Source organism: Lacerta agilis, chromosome 10 (genome assembly GCF_009819535.1).
Source record: "Lacerta agilis isolate rLacAgi1 chromosome 10, rLacAgi1.pri, whole genome shotgun sequence".
Classification (NCBI taxonomy): Eukaryota; Metazoa; Chordata; class Lepidosauria; order Squamata; family Lacertidae; genus Lacerta; species Lacerta agilis.
In genome coordinates this window covers 52,312,335-52,329,019 of record NC_046321.1, presented here as the reverse complement: position 1 = coordinate 52,329,019, position 16,685 = coordinate 52,312,335, and the positions used below count along the sequence as shown (strand labels likewise).

Below are 16,685 nucleotides of genomic sequence, written 5' to 3'. Positions count from 1 at the left end.
AGCCTTATTTATTTATTTATTTATTTATTTATTTATTTATTTATTTATTCATGCATGCATGCATGCATGCATGCATGCAAGCAAGCAAGCTTTGGGGTCCCTCCAAGCCTGCCAATACCACACATGTGAAAGGATTTTGGCTACATGACTGACAGCACTCACAGCTTGAGCATCAGCAACAGACATGATGCGAGGTCTTTTCTCGTGGGACTTAGGAAGAGACACTTGTTATTCAACACTACACAGGGGGTACCAAGAAAGTTACGATCTTTTCCCATCCCAGCCATCCTCCTTCAGCCGGCCTAGAGGATGAAAAGGGGCAGCGGTGGAGAAACCATGGAAACTATGGTGTATAGATTGGACTCTGCAGCCTCGGTAGACCAGGTGCAGCATGAAGTGTCAAGTTCTGCCTGCCTCCAAAGGGTGCCTCTGCGACTGAAAGTCCTTTCCTTGCTTCAGGTACTCCAAGCAGTCAAATTCATACACACATACACACACACACACACACACACACACACAAGCACACGATGTATATACCGTAGATTAAGCAGCAAGATTTTCTGCCTCTGGTAGAGTTGTGTGAATATAAACACACTGAACTCTTCCTTCACACTGAATTTACCCAGTTCCTTGTGATATTATAGTTAACCACAAACATTAATAGAAACAAATTTCAGCACTGACCGTTTAACCAAGAACACATCAGGATTTTTTTCTCTTTTCAAAGGCTTTTTTTTTTAGAATGAGGCATCATACCCTTTCTTTAGTTGTAATATGCCCTCTTTTAATGTTCATGTAGATAATGAAGTTACAATATTAAGACAACACACCTGTTGTGTTGCCTTACATTGGCCTTATGTATCCTACGTGTCAATCAATTATTTGCAGATTATGGTCCTCACGTTTTGAAGTCTCTTCTAATCACAACAAGATATAAGCCGAAAGCATTCAGAATACGTACAAATTATCCCAAAGCCACGATTATACTTTTCAGACAGATTAAGCAACAGGCTTGACTTTCAAAGAGAAAATATTTAAGGCAGGAGAGGGGAATTCCTTCAGATGTAATTCATATTAAGTAACCACTTATCTCTAAAATGGTTTCTCAGTATTTAATAAAGGGCTCATTAGCCACATCTGTTTTCAATGTGGTTATATTATATAACAATTAGATTGGTTTGTCCTCCAAGCTGTGTTATAGTGACTCAAGGAATGGTCAACATGAAGTCAATAAAAGCTTCTATTCCAAAATGGTCTTGGGCTGTAATCCTATCTACATTTACCTGAGAGTAGGTCCCACTGAATTCAATGGCACTTACTTCTGAGTAGACATGCATAGGATTACACTGTTATTTACAGAACTTGAGGCTTTTCAGCATTTTCTGGAATACAAAATCATTTCCCTTGGTTGAATTGAAGAAAGCCAAGTTACAAACACTTGTGCTTCCTTTCCTTTCATCCTGCCGGTCTCTGTGTTATCGGGAACAATTTGCATGGAATAGATAGAAACACAAGGTTGGGAGGTGTAAAAGGGATATTCTAAAACAAGATCCTCTGCAGGATCCATTTAATGGGCTGATAATCTAAGGAAGATCATCTAGCATGTTGAGTGCCTCAAAAGCAGGTAAGGAACAAATAGCAGTTCAATAGTAATTTTACCAACATCTGGCTAGATTTGTCATGACAATCACTTCTGGGGAAGAGATTTCTCTCTTTCTCTCTCTCTCTGCCTCACAGATGCCACATGCAAAGAGGCCCTCAGATGTCTCCTGGACTTTTTAATCCTAAAATCTTCCACTGTAAGATTTTTTATACCACCCAACATATCTGGAATTATCATGGGGTAAACTCGCTTGGCTTCCAGGCCCATTGTAGAACTTCTCTCCCTGTCCAACTCCTAACATTTTCATCTGCACTCAATACACACATTCCATTTCATTTTCTGCCTGAGATCACTGTGCCTGAAATGAAAAGCCATCCTTATCAGTGATCCCAATAGGGTCACCACCCACATTTTGTCAAATTTGAGCATTCTGTTTTATAGACATGCTGCTGATTGCTTGAATCAATCCTCTACACTGTTATTTCCATGTGCCCCAATGGGAGGCGCCTCACTCTAAAAACACATTTCATTTTGGGGAATATATTGTGAACAAACATTTCCTGGAACACGCTAGCTAGGCAAACAACTTGTGGAAATGCAGAAACGTCAAATCTTACATGGGGGGGGGGCACTTTCACACTTCTTTCCCACACTAAGTGGAAAAGTGACTTCAAAATTGTTGCCATATTTCAGGCTCCTGTTATTTAACTCAGCAGGTTAAATAAGCTGATCTCTTGCAGCTTCTTTCCAAATTTGGCAATGATTATTCCAGGTAACTTGTTGCGCTTGTTTAAAAGTATCCTTTCGAACACAAATGGTCGCAACTGGACGACACACATGTTTTTGATCAATGGTACTAATGCTTCCTGGTACTTCTTGGCCACCCCAAGATAAAAGGCTTTGTACAGCCCATACATTGGATTTTCCCCAAAGAATCCTGAAAACTGCAGTTTACCCTTTACAGAGCTACGGTTCCCACGATTCTATGGGGAAAGTCAGGTGCATCAAATGTATGGTTGTGTACACAGTACTCCCAATAACACACACTCTCTCTCTCTCTCTCTCTCTCTCTCTCTCTCTCTCTCTATATATATATATATATATATGTAAAGGGACCCCTGACCATTAAGTCCAGTCGCGAACGACTCTGGGGTTGAGGTGTTAATCTCACTTTACTGGCTGAGGAAGCTGGCGTTTGTCCGCAGACAGCTTCCGGGCCATGTGGCCAGCATGACTAAGCCGCTTCTGGCGAACCTGAGCAGCGAACGGAAACGCCGTTTACTTTCCCGCTGGAGCGGTACTTATTTATCTACTTGCACTTTGACATGCTTTCGAACTGCTAGGTGGGCAGGAGCTGGGACCAAACAACGGGAGCTCACTCTATTGTGGGGATTCGAACCGCCGACCTTCTGATCAGCAAGCCCTAGGCTCTGTGGTTTAGACCACAGCCCCACCTGCGTCCCTACACACACACACACACACACACACACACTAAACATCTTTATTATACCATACATTTATTGACTTTCCTCCCTCCCCTTCCAAGGTTCATTTAACTTCCCCACCATTCCTGCATATTTTGATATATTCATCTAATTCCATTTTCCTACCTTACATCACTTCAATATTTATTACACTGTTGAATTCCAATAACTGCATTTTCATCAGTAGCAGATGCCTCACATTTATGGAGCGCAGCAGTGGGGAAATAGATCCCTAACTCCCTCTCACCTTGCAGGCCAACTCTGAAAGCTGACACCTGTCAATAACCTGATGTCGTAATGACATAATCAGTTGATTGCTACACCTTCAAAGGGGTTTGCTGCAACCTCTGATCAGCAGTTACAGGGAGCCCCCTTTTACGGAGGACAAGAAACAAACCTTTTCAATTATTTTTAATTAAAGCTAAAATTCTCAAGAACAGGGATACTGTGTCCAGTGCTGTTTCTGGGGAGAATCGTGGTATATATATAACACACAGCCCTGTGAACAAGTGCTACTCCTATAGTGGGGTAGGAGAGCTAAAAAGTAACAGTAATTCACATCTGGCAACCAACGTGCCACTTGCAAATAAAGAAGATTTGGGATTGAAATACCGCTCAGTCATCAAACTCACTGAGAAACCTAACCCTAACATCACATGGTAAGAATGAGGACAGTCCTCTGACCCCATAGAACACTCAGAAATCGCTGGAGGAGGAATGGTGTACAAATGACATGTAAATCTTTTACCTGAAACGCAAGTTTGAGAGGAGTAACTAGGTGTGTTAGGAGAGCTAGAAAAAAAATGCTGATATATTTCACATGTTGCAAACCAATACGTTTCTTTGGTTTCAGATAGTACATGGATAGAGGAGCCTAAAAAGCCAAGGGCACAAATTTTCATGGCCCTCTAGCGGCTATGGTGTCTCATTTACCAGAATAATAATAATATAATAATATTTATTATTTGTACCCCGCCCATCTGGCTGGATTTCCCCAGCCACTCTGGGCGGCTTCCAACACAAATCAAATACAAAAATATCACACATTAAAAACTTCCCTAAAAAGGGCTGCCTTCAGGTATTTTCTGAATGTCAGGTAGTTGTTTAGTCCCTTGACCTGTGATGGGAGAGCGTTCCACAGGGCGGGCGCCACTACCGAGAAGGCCCTCTACCTGGTTCCCTGTAGTTTTGCTTCTCGCAGTGAGGGAACCGCCAGAAGGCCCTCAGCACTGGATCTCAGTGTCCGGGCTGAATGATGGGGGTGGAGACGCTCCTTCAGGTATACAGGAGTAATGTATTTAGCATTCACTCTGAAAGTGTATACAGTGGTACCTTGGTTCTCGAACTTAATCCGTTCCAGGGGTCCACCTGACTCCCGAAACCAAGACGCAGCTTCCGATTGGCTGCAGGAGCTTCCTGCACTCAAGCGGAAGCTGCATCAGACGTTCGGCTTCCGTAAAACGTTCGCAAACTGGAACACTTACTTCCGGGTTTGCGGTGTTCCACAGCCGATTCGTTCGACAACTAAGCCACTGTACTCAATTCTGACCAAAAAGCCTCCTAGAATCAAGTATACCCTTCCATAGGCAACGGTTGCCAGATGTGAAATATATCGACGTTATTTTCAGTTCTCCTACCCCACTACTAGCAACTATTTGTCTCTTGAAAGGTCTCGGGACTTTTAGTCGAGGAGAGAAGAGGCTGGCTTACTGTGTTGAGCTTCGTACTGGGCACCATGATGCTGCAGCTGTTGGCTACGCCTGTAGCATCCTTCGCCAGCCTTCAGAGCCTGTTTGAACAACTTCTCTGCTTCCACAATAGTTGTTGCTTCCTCTTCTGCCAACAGAATATAGGCAGTGGCACACCTGTCGGTGAAACAACAGAAACAATCATGAGTAAGACAAACTAGGAAAGGGAAATGAATTTTCTAGGCTATATCCAATTAACACGTAGCTTTTGCCTGTCTCATTGCGATAGGAAACACGCCTGCAATTCGGTGTGTTCATGGAGGCTCCCTGAAGCATCTGCTATGCTGCGGTCTATTAGTGCTACTCCATTCACTTCACTGGAGGAGAACAATTCTGCAACGTATGTACGAAACCACCCAGCCACTGAAGCCAATGGCAGGAGCAGCAACAGGCTGCAACCCAGACCTCTACATAAACAAGGGACTCCTGTTCCCGATAATGAAGACTGCAGCCTGAAAGTTTCATTTGAACTGGGCAGGACCTGGACCTATTGCTTCTTCTCCCATATAGAGATCTTACCACAAGTAGCTGTCTGAAATTAAGGTTCTATGTGACACAAATAAGGGTGTGATCCACACTATGTTTATGCAAACCACACTACAGTACCACCAGGTCAGAAATCCCAGGCATACAAAGCCGGGACTCGGGATATGGCACAGTCCAGTAAGCTATGGTGTGGTGTAGTGGTTAAGAGTGGTAGACTCGTAATCTGGGGAACCGGGTTCGTGTCTCCACTCCTCCACATGCAGCTGCTGGGTGACCTTGGGCTAGTCACACTTCTTTGAAGTCTCTCAGCCCCACTCACCTCACAGAGTGTTTGTTGTGGGGGAGGAAGGGAAAGGAGAATGTTAGCCGCTTTGAGACTCCTTCGGGTAGTGAAAAGCGGGATATCAAATCCAAACTCTTCTTCTTCTATGCAGCATTTGCAATAACTGTTGTGGCCAGTCAGGTCCGTTGCAATAGGTCCCGGCCAAAAATAGTGTCTACCTGAAGCTCCATTTGTTCTGTGACTCAGCAGTCCACTGGCACTCAGTGCAGAGCAGCTGGTATGCAAAGCCCCAGTAAGGAGGCAAGGAGCCCACTGTCCAGACACATAGCACATGCAAAGTTCTGTACAGCAAAATTCTGTGCAGGATTGTGTTCCAAATAAATAACTGGCAATACATCGCTGGATCAGAGTAGAGCACTATTTTTAACTTGAAACATTCGGAATGGAGCCCAGAAAATACAAATACAATTGAATGCGTGTTTTTTTTAAAAGGAATAACAAAGTCCATGTTTGAAATAAATAAATAGGCCCTCTGTATTAGCAGAATTTCCCCTGCTCTCATCTCTCTACTAAAAGCTACTTTGCCATGCAAACACCAGCAGTTAGCACCAACAGAAGGAGGGAGGAAAAAAAGAATTATAGGTACTTCCCTATTGCCCACCATTTGCAAATTTGGAGAACTACCTCACTTTGTGCCTCATCCCCCCAAAGATAAGAAATTAGCATGAACAGTCTAGATCAGGGGTGGGGACAATCTTTCAATCTGATGGCCGTGTTTCCTTATTAGGGAATCTTCTGGGGGGCCACAAGCCAATGGAGGCTGAGGCCAGAGGCAAAAAGAGGGTGGTTTTCACTCTCTTTTTTACAGTAGGCTGCATCGCAGCCACTAACAAAAGCCAGAGGTTGCTACACCGTCCTCCATCCTTTTCAACAAACAAGAGGCAGTATCACAGTTCAATAAGACATTAAGGTACCCAAGGAGAGCGTGGAACATGGCCATTCAAGTGCATGGTTGGGGAAGAGTTCTGGGGGCCAAATAAGAGGCTTGGAGGGCCACATTTGGTCCCCAAAGCCGTAAGTTTCCCACCCCTGATCACGATCAAGAAAAAACATTTTCAAATGACTGCTGATATACTTACTCATTTAGCTCTAAGGCTTCGTGCGCTGCAGAAATTCTAGCCTGCGGATTTCTCTCCCTCCACGCTTTTTGCATTACTGTTGAGCAAGGTTATTTAAAAATAAATAAAAAATAAGAGGGGGTGATTTGACAGGACGCAACTGTAGTCGAGCATTCCGTTGGGGCATTTTATCAGGCAAATGTCTCAACGCACTTTCTCTTCAAACCTCAGGTTTACTCTTTTAAAGTGTTCAGAGAAAGAGGAACCCTACATTTGTGCAGTCAATGTTAGAGGAAACTACAGGAAAACGTGCCAAGAATGGTTTGCTCAGAAATCAACAATGGAAACCAGATTTGGCAAGTGGGCAGGACAACCCATCTGTCAATCAACTTATCTCAGCCAAAGCCCCTTGCACAACGATTTGTCCTGTGCTCAGCTCCTTTCTCCAGTGATTGGCTGTGTGGCTGAGCTCCTCCCACAGAGAACTCGGTAGCATGTCTGATCCAGCTACATCTCCACTTCCTGATGTCACGCTGGATATATGGGGAAAGTGGGTGTGGTTTGGGGGAAATGGCCTCGCAGGCCATATTGGGACCTGTGCTGGTCCAAATCTGGCCCACACACCACAAGCCCCCGTCACTTGTACTACAGCAGGGTTTCCCAAACTTGCATCTCCAGCTGTTTTTGGACTACAACTCCCATCACTCCTAACTAGCAAGACCAGTGGTCAGGGATGATGGGAATTGTAGTCCAAATACAGCTAGAGACCCAAGTTTGGGAGGACACCCTGCGCTAGAGCAACGTGAGAAGAAATCGCCACACAAGAAGCGCTATCCTAAAAAGAAGATTTTTGGAGAAAGGGCAAGAATACATACTAGTGGTACGTGCAACAAAGTGTTGCAGCGTGGAGGGCTTCAGCTTTTCCAGGCCATTCCCGCTCCCATTTGGTTTTCTGTTTCCTCCCATAGTGTCAGCATTTCATGGTCACTGACTATGCCCAGACATTATCAGGCTGTTTTCTGAGCTTTCCGCCATACACACAACTAACCCCAACCCTACTGACATGGGTGGTACCATTTCAGCTAGATAAGCAGCAGCACTCACACTTCAAATCTGAAGTGCTGGGAACCGTAATTTAGACAAGCACTCCAATCAAGAGGTTTAGACACAAGCAAAGAGAACAGTTTGGTGATCCGAGACACCTTGTTCCTATTTTCTTGAAGTAAACTTTGCTATTCACTCCAAGTCATATGTTTCCAAGCACACTTGTTAGTAAACTCCTTACTGGCATCTGCAGGCCTTAAGTGGTCCGTATCGCACGTGAAGAATGTCTGATGATCTTGCGCCGAAAGATTCATATCGTAGTATGTCAGAGGTTCCCTTCCCGTCACCCAGGTATACCTGGAGAGGCACCAAAGAGAGTACAAGAAATAGCAGCAGCCGCCATCGCAAACTCATCGGACGATCTTCTCCATGGGCCATTCCAAATTCTAAGAATCTTCTCATACCCTCTTCATCCTACTGAAATGGGGGCCCACCAGACCTCTCCCCATGCTTCTCACAGCGCTGCTCCCAAAGGCTCTTTCTAGGCTGGAATTTGTCCTTGAACCACAGATATTGCCTCCTGTTTACCTGGATGGAGAACACGTGTGTGTGTGTGTGTGTGTGTGTGTGTGTGTGTGTGAGAGAGAGAGAGAGAGAGAGAGAATCTTTGCATTTCCTTCTGGGCAACCTTCAGAGGGAAGGGGTCACATGCCTGTGGCAGATTCAAGGATGCATTCCAGCCAGACAAAAATACTCAAGGAGGCAGATTTAGGGCAATGCCCCCCCCCCCCCCGCACAGGGCACCCAGCTCAGCAGGTGCCTTCTTCCCAAAGGCATGAGGATTCTGACAAGGTCCCCAAGTCCTCCCACTTCCTTCCAAAGCCTAGTTAGTGCTTTCCCAGCTTCGGGAAGGAGGTAGGAGGCCTCTAGGAGCCTGTCAGAACCCTCATATGCCTACTTCCCGAAGCCCAGCATCTCACTTATCTGGATTTGGGAAGACGGTGCGAGGACCTGACTGGGTGGTGTCAAATTTTGGCCTTGCGCAGTGCGCCATATTACCAAGGTCTGCCCTTCATGTGAAGCAAGGTGGGTGAGGGATGTGGTCTTGGAAAAGAGGGAGTGGCTATGGAAGGAGCTTGGGGGGGGGGTCCCATGGACTGGACAAAGAGGTCTGGAGTGGTTGCACTTTTGACCCACTAGGCCTGGTGCTCTCCATCCCTGTTCTGGGGGAAATGCAGCTTTCAGGCTAAAAAAAAAAAGGGGGGGGGGGTTTCCTGGCCCTGTAGTAAGACATGGTTTAGTGTTAAGTGTGAATGCATATATGAAACCTGTCCACTGTGTTGCTCGGATAAGGCCCCAAGTTCTTCTGTGACAATGAGCGAGTGCTCAAACATAACTTTTAAAGGGGGCTACTGTGCTCGAATGACAATTATGTGCAGCACTTACCGGTTATATTCAGCTCCTCTAAACAGGTTTAGTGGATTTCGCCAGACTTTGCATTCTGTAACAATGGAAAAATATATACGCCTTCTAATTACCAGTTGATGCTACTGTTTATTTGAAAACAAAATTGCCTTCAAATTAAGTCATTCCAGGTGCATTCCAAGCATCTAAAAAAAAAAGCAGGCAAATATACAGGTGGTATCTAACAGATGGGAACCATTGGGGGCCTGCGATTTGCCCACAGTATATACATCTGGAGTGCTTCTGTGAGCCAATGAATTATTAGTACATATATGAACAAATGAAGCTGGCTTGCTGAATCAGACCACTGTTCCATCAGTCCTTGTATTGTCTGCTTTGATGGCGACAGTCCTCCAAGATTTCAGAAAGAGATTGTTCACAGCCCTCCTATTTCTAAGTGTAAAATGGCCCGGAAGTTAGTAGTTGCCAGCAAAGTTCTGCTCCAAAAACTGAAGACTATGTTGTGGGACATGTACATTTGTATGTCTGAATAACCTGCCCAATACAAGTAGTATTACCTAGAAGAGGGAAGTAGCAGGTGCTGGAAATTCATCCACCTTTAGCAGAAAGTTTGTGTAAATTAATTAGCATGCAAATTTACAAGAATCATGAGAATTATTAGAGTTCCCAGAGTTTTCTTTCTTGGGTTCCATGATCACTGCAGATGGTGACAGCAGTCACGAAATTAAAAGACACCTGCTTCTTGGGAGAAAAGCAATGACAAACATAGACAGCATCTTAAAAAGCAGAGACATCACCTTGCCAACAAAGGTCCGTATAGTTAAGGCTATGGTTTTCCCAGTAGTGACATATGGAAGTGAGAACTGGACCATAAAGAAGGCCAAAGAATTGATGGTTTTGAATTATGGTGCTGGAGGAGACTCTTGAGAGTCCCATGGACTGCAAGAAGATCAAACCTATCCATTCTGAAGGAAATCAGCTGGAAGGACAGATCCTGAAGCTGAGGTTCCAATACTTTGGCCACCTCATGAGAAGAGAAGACTCCCTGGAAAAGACCCTGGTGTTGGGAAAGATGGAGGGCACAAGGAGAAGGAGACGGCAGAGGATGAGATGGTTGGACAGTGTTCTCGAGGCTACCAACATGAGTCTGACCAAACTGTGGGAGGCAGTGGAAGACAGGCGTGCCTGGCGTGCTCTGATCCATGGGGTCACGAAGAGTCGGACACGACTAAATGACTAAACAACAACAACAACAACAGAGTTTTTGACTGGGACTCATGGCAGTTAAATAAGACTTTGGGGAGTGATATATGTGTAGATGCTATTTATATTGTATTATAGATAAAAACATATGGCACTATAGCCAGTGGCAGGGGGACAACGCTTACCTGACCTCCCACCACTGGTGTTGTTGCAGCTTATTTGTTGTTGCAAATGCACTAGTGGAAAAAGCATGGATATCTTTTGTTATGCTGGCACTTTTTTGTGGGGGTGGGGTGGGGAATACATATTATTAGCCAGAACAGCTAAAATATATTCTAAAGTCTGACACCAGGATGAAGGAACACTAGGAGCAGATTCAACTGGGAAAAGCTCGACTTGGTGAATAAATTCGTTTCTAAAACCACTCACATTTCAATTTCTTTTCAAGTCAAGTGCTAACACTGTTCCATTTCAAAGTCAAAAATGGAAGCTTGCAGGTGAGAAGATATGCAGCTAATCGTTTGCTCTAGGTGGCTTCCGAAGTGATATGCTATTCAAGTTCTTGCAAAGTTTGTTCCGCTTCCTCTGCCAGAACAAAACAAGCTGCAAATAGATTGGCGGCAGTAACGTCACTTCCCCTAGGGAGCCACTGGCTGAAGGACCCCAGGATGCCCCTGAGATCAGCATCCATACCTGAAGGCTGGAATGTGAGCAATAATAGAACACTTAAATAAGAAAAGAAAAAAGGAATCCAGGACATTACAGGTTTGCTGTCAATAGTAATAAACATAACCCATGATCGTTCTTGCATTTTAAAAGGACATACTATTATAGTTAACAATCTGCGCAGGACAATCGGAATTGTCTTACCTGAGACACTCTGCCGATTTGCATCAGAATCCCCGTTACTTGTATTTGAGTTGTTGGGAGAGCTGTTGTCCACCCCTCCCAGCAGAGGGCGCAAGTGACTCACCGAGACTTGCTCAATGAAAGAGGTCCCATACTTGCGAAAATACCACCATTCAAATATCTAAAAACAGAAGCAGAAGGAGCGAATATGTGCATTCATTAGTTTGCTTTCCTTAACTCCAAAGTAACTTCCACTGCCACTTGTGTTTTCTTTTAAGCTCTGATTCTATATTTAAAGGTATTTTTTGCATGAATTGTTATCCTTATTTATTCAGAGCCTAGGGCTTGCAGATCGGAAGGTCGGCGGTTCGAATCCCCGCGACGGGGTGAGCTCCCGTTGCTAGGTCCCTGCTCCTGCCAACCTAGCAGTTCAAAAGCACATCAAAGTGCAAGTAGATAAATAGGTACCGCTCCGGCGGGAAGGTAAACGGCCTTTCTGTGCGCTGCTCTGGTTTCGCTAGAAGCGGCTTAGTCATGCTGGCCACATGACCCGGAAGCTGTACGCCGGCTCCCTCGGCCAGTAAAGCAAGATGAGCGCCGCAACCCCAGAGTTGTCCATGACTGGACCTAATTTTTTACCTTTACCCTTTACAGTGCCGTCAGTATATGTGGTGGTGCTTTATAAATCATAACCTTGCAGAGACTGATAGGGTGCTCCACCAAAAGCAACCAACATACTAAAACAGGGTTTATGGAAAACAGGGAGTGTGGGAGAGAGACAAGGGGAACTGTTTGAAAGAGTATTTGAAAGGCTGCCTATTCCAAATTTAGTTTAAAGACACAAAACGATGAGAAGACAGAACAGGGGCCTCAAAGTTGCCCACTGACATTTAGCACCTGGACAGCTTAGCTCAGCTGATTAGAGCGTGGTGCTGATAATGCCAAGGTTGCAGGTTCGATCCCTGCATGGAACAGCTCAATTTTCCTGCATTGCAGGGGGTTGGACTGGATGACCTTCAGGGAACCTTCCAACCCTACGATTCTATGATTCTAGGTGACTGAGCAGGAACCCAGTTCCTTCCCCCCAGCTATGGTGAGATGCAATGCATTTCTATTTAAATTATGGTATTTATTTCTGAATTTGCATCTTTAAATATAAATTAGCAAATGCAACTTATATGCAAACCTGTGACCTCTTTTGTTCAGTGATGCATTTCTTCTTTTGGTGATGTATAAGTGGCCACCTATCATTGGCAAACATATAATGGGAAATAAATGCAAAGCCATGGAGAGCTTTAAACAGAAGGTCCAGGTGTTTGTGCTCGATACAGAAGCAACCGAGAAGCTATTTCTCACCTATTTTTCATAATTTCCCTTAAAAAGCTGCAAATATCCATCTATCCATTCCTGGGTCTGTCTCACCTCCCTGTTCTGGAGCTATTTGGAGTACTTAATTAGCCACAGGATCAATCCCTGGCATCTCCAGTTAAAGCAGCTCAGGTAGCAGAGCTAAGAAAGGCCTGAAATATTCAAGTGCTGCTGCCAGTCAGAGCAGACAATACTGGGCTTAATGGTCCGATTCATAGAAGTCAACGTTTATATGCTAAAAGGGAAATGCCTAGCCAGTTATTATGAAGAGGCTTCTTTGCTGGTTTCTGTCCTTTTCATAGATATAGGTTGCAGAATTAAAAGGAGAATGTTTGCATACAGTGCTCTTTTATGTGTCCTTTATAGGATCTGCATTGAGTATCTGTTTGGGGTGAGTCATGTGAATTGAATATATGTTTGGGGTGATTCTTCAACATCAATTCCTTGGACTGGTCATGTTGTGCGGATGCCTGATTATCGTCTTCCAAAGCAACTACTCTATTCCAAACTTAAAAAATGGAAAGCGTAATGCTGGTAGTCAACAAAAGAGGTTTAAATGCTGTCTCAAGGCAAATCTTTAAAAATGTAGTATAAACACCAACAACTTGAGAAACACTTGCCAATTGCAGAACAGCCTTTACCAAAGGTGCCATGGGCTTTGAAGACACTTGAACTCAGGACGCAAGGGAGAAACGTGATAGGAGGAAGGCACGCTTGGCAAATCCACAACGTGATCAACTCCTGCCCGGAAACCAATGTCCCCCCTGTGGAAGGACGTGTGGATCCAGAACTGGCCTCCACAGTCACTTACAGACTCATTGTTAAAACTGTGTTTATGGAAGAAAATCTTACTTGGCTACGAGTGATCGCCAAAGAGAGAGAAGAAAGAGGAATGTGAGGGGAGCCCAAACTGACCCTGGCACTTTCTCGACCCCTTCTCAGTAGCCTTACGTGACAACGTACATCACAGCACAAAGCAAATCGTAATGCCGTAGTGTAAACAGCAGCAGCACTAATGCAGTGGTAGCATCCGACAACCTTTTCCTACACGTTTTGGGACCTTCTGCCCCCAAACTGTGCTTGCAAAGGATACAGCTGTAAGCCAGCTGCTTTCTCCATATGACGTTGGGTTACATGCCTCAGACATCACTTGCCCAAGCCATATCCTGCCCACCTACTATGGCCAAGCGTAACTTTTTAGCACTGGCTATCACTCACCTTCATACTTACGGTATATCCTGGCTTGGCAGCAACCAAAGCAGTTTATAGTTATTACTTAAAATAATTATTCAGCGTGGTTAAAACAAAATATTAAACAATTTCAGTATCTATCAACTTTGTTCCTAAACAAAGGCATAATGAAATGATAATATATATAAATTAATATAACTGCCAATATCCCTGAGCCAGCAGTACAAGAAATAAAATAGTAAGGGACTGCTTCCCCATCACTATTGAATTATCTTAATGCAATGTAATGCACGGCTGATAAATTAAAACAACGTGAATATTCCTAATCACTTCAAGTTTAAAGTTATTAGTATCATTGTTATTTGCATATGAAAAGGAAGGCAGACAAACACTAATTTGTCTCTGTGAATTCCTGCAAAAATGGCCAAGTCGTGCTTTGAAAGCCTTCATCTTACTGTCCTAATTGTTGGGTCTCTTTAAAAAACAACAGCAGACAGCTCCTCTTACTATAGCATCTACTCTCCAAGCCTCTTTTGTTCACACCTACAAGGGAAGTTTTAATTTCTCTGAAGGCTAACCATATGCCTTGAGGTGCTATCTGTTCAAGGAATGCTCAGGATACATTAATTAAATCAGTAATGATCTCCCTCTTGCTTGAAAACAACAACAACAAGGCAAGGAAGGTCTCTAAACCCTTTGGCAAATGTCTTTATTCCTCAGAGATTTCTTTTGTGAATAAGCCTTAAGTAGCAGCGAGAGGCACTGAAGAGAGATTGCAGCTCTGGTTGAACACATTGTTTGCATGTCCTTTCGGCATGCACTGGAACATGTGGAAGGCATGCACTCCAAAGCAGGCAAAAAGTCTAAGGTCCAGTCCTTGGCATCTCCAGGTAGGGCTCTTGAACTTCTCTTGAACCCCTGAAGAGCTGCTGGCAGTCAGTCTACTAGAGTGTTCCAGTGACAGAAGTCAAGCTCAATAAGGATGCTCTTCTGATGACTGTTTTAGGTGACTAAGATTATTATTTTTTTAAACTTTCTCAGGAGGATACCCAATATAATGCTCAGGGTGGAGTTACCTTCAGTGAATTGAGGTCCAGGACCTTTAACAAAACCCACTACAGTCGTACCTTGGTTGTTGAACACCCTGGAACTTGGGCGTTTTGACTCCCGAACGCCGCAAACCCGGACGTGATTGTTTGTGAATGTTCTTTTGGAACCCAAACGTTCAACGGGGCTCCCGATTGGTAGACTCGGGTTGTATATATGCGTAAATAAACCATATATCATAAAGACACCAAAGTCTCCACTGTGTCTCATTGCCCAACAGAAGACACCAACTATGGGCTAAAGCAACCCCTGAAACCACTTGGAGATTGGGGTAGCATGGCACAATATAAACAGGATTTTAAACAATGTACTGATTTTGGACTCTGCTGCAGAAAAAAAAAACTGTGGTGGTTCCTATTGGCTAAGGATTTAAAAGATGGGATTGGCCAATTTGAGAAGATTGACAGAAACAGGTTGGCAAGTGAAGCTCTCTACAGCTGAAAATGGAAGCACGCAAGGCACGATCTGTCCCAGTTCCAGAATTTTGTCTTTCGAAAATGAAATTTTAGATTCGAAGATGCTGAAGACCACACAGCCCATGGCAAATGCAAATTCTTTTAGGTACACAGAGACACAAAGTTGGAGGCAGGTGTGTAGGGAAGAAATAACAACAAAGATCAGATTTATTAATTTTTTACATGTGGAATCTGAACTAGTAAAATGCAAAAAATTTACTCACCAAAATAAGCCCCGATATTAATGAAGAAGTTCCTGTGAGAGCAACGTAGAACTTGGGCGTCAATGTGTTCAAAAACATACTCACTGAAAGAGAAAAAGGGAAAATCACTTAGTACAGGACATTTTCTAACCTTTTGCAGTTCCAACATTTGCAAGTCAAGTTAAAAGTAAATTTCTTGCTTTTTGAAAACATCAGAAACCAGAGCATGTCGTGTTCTATACGAAACCTTGACGCTTCCTATATCCAGCACAAAGCTGGACTAGAGATTGCAGAGCATTCAAGCCTTTGTTTCTGCAATCTATCTAGCCAGCTTTAATCTACCTTCTGGAAATGACATGAAAGACAGAGATTAACGAAAAACCTAACGTTGACTGCCAAATACATTCAGCATCCTTCTGCCAACATATAGATGCGAGCCAGCAAAGTTATGCTAGTATCTTGCTCAACCTGTCTCCTGAGCGCTGTTCTGTATTTCAGTGTCAACAAAACCTAGTAGGCAAGCACGGAAGATTTCATGTCAATACTTCCCCTTCAGATCCCTTGCGGTAGCTAAGCAGCTACAGGATGCTGTAGCAAGGCAAAAGCACAACCCGAGCCAAGCGTCATGCAGAAATGCTTTCGTTACAGAGAGTGACTGTTCCTACATGTCACTGGAGCACAATTCTTTATGCCAGCGCAATCAAGGGTTCTTAAGAATTTACCGTGCATGAAGCCATTTGAACTGAAAGATGGGTCTTGTTTTAACAACTGAAGCTGCCTGCTGCACGTCTTTCTAGACTTCACCTCTTTTGTCAACCCTTGTTTCCGTTCCTTAAAACCCCACCCCCTTAGTTGCATGTCTTTGGGGAGGGAAGGAAATTATTGCATAAATTGGAATTTAAAAACAGCACAAGGGGGGGGGGAACACACCAAAAAACCTTTGGGAGAACATTTTCCAATTCACCTGTACACAATGCCAGTAATTTCCACATCCATAATATAGGGGTGGTCATCCCATAAGCCTCATGACCAAATGGGAATTAGAACTTGTGTTTTCCCAGTAATAGCCCCAAAATCTAATCACCATGCCACCTTGGACTCCCTTTACTGTCTGCTTC

General features: G+C 43.9%; 1 protein-coding gene across 6 annotated transcripts in view; it reads right to left on the bottom strand.

Moving 5' to 3' along the window:
* Positions 1-16,685, bottom strand: part of ST7 (suppression of tumorigenicity 7) — an 85,554-nt gene that overhangs the window by 21,366 nt on the left and 47,503 nt on the right. For 5 of the 6 annotated variants that reach the window (XM_033161835.1, XM_033161840.1, XM_033161834.1 and 2 more), the window contains exons 2-7: positions 15,589-15,671; positions 11,265-11,424; positions 9,213-9,267; positions 8,008-8,123; positions 6,744-6,819; positions 4,798-4,952 (exon numbers count right to left, since the gene is read on the bottom strand). In XM_033161835.1, coding sequence (XP_033017726.1) covers positions 4,798-4,952; positions 6,744-6,819; positions 8,008-8,123; positions 9,213-9,267; positions 11,265-11,424; positions 15,589-15,671 — 645 coding nt within the window. The remainder of the gene's footprint in view (positions 1-4,797; positions 4,953-6,743; positions 6,820-8,007; positions 8,124-9,212; positions 9,268-11,264; positions 11,425-15,588; positions 15,672-16,685) is intronic. The other variant, XM_033161836.1, reaches the window with a different exon arrangement.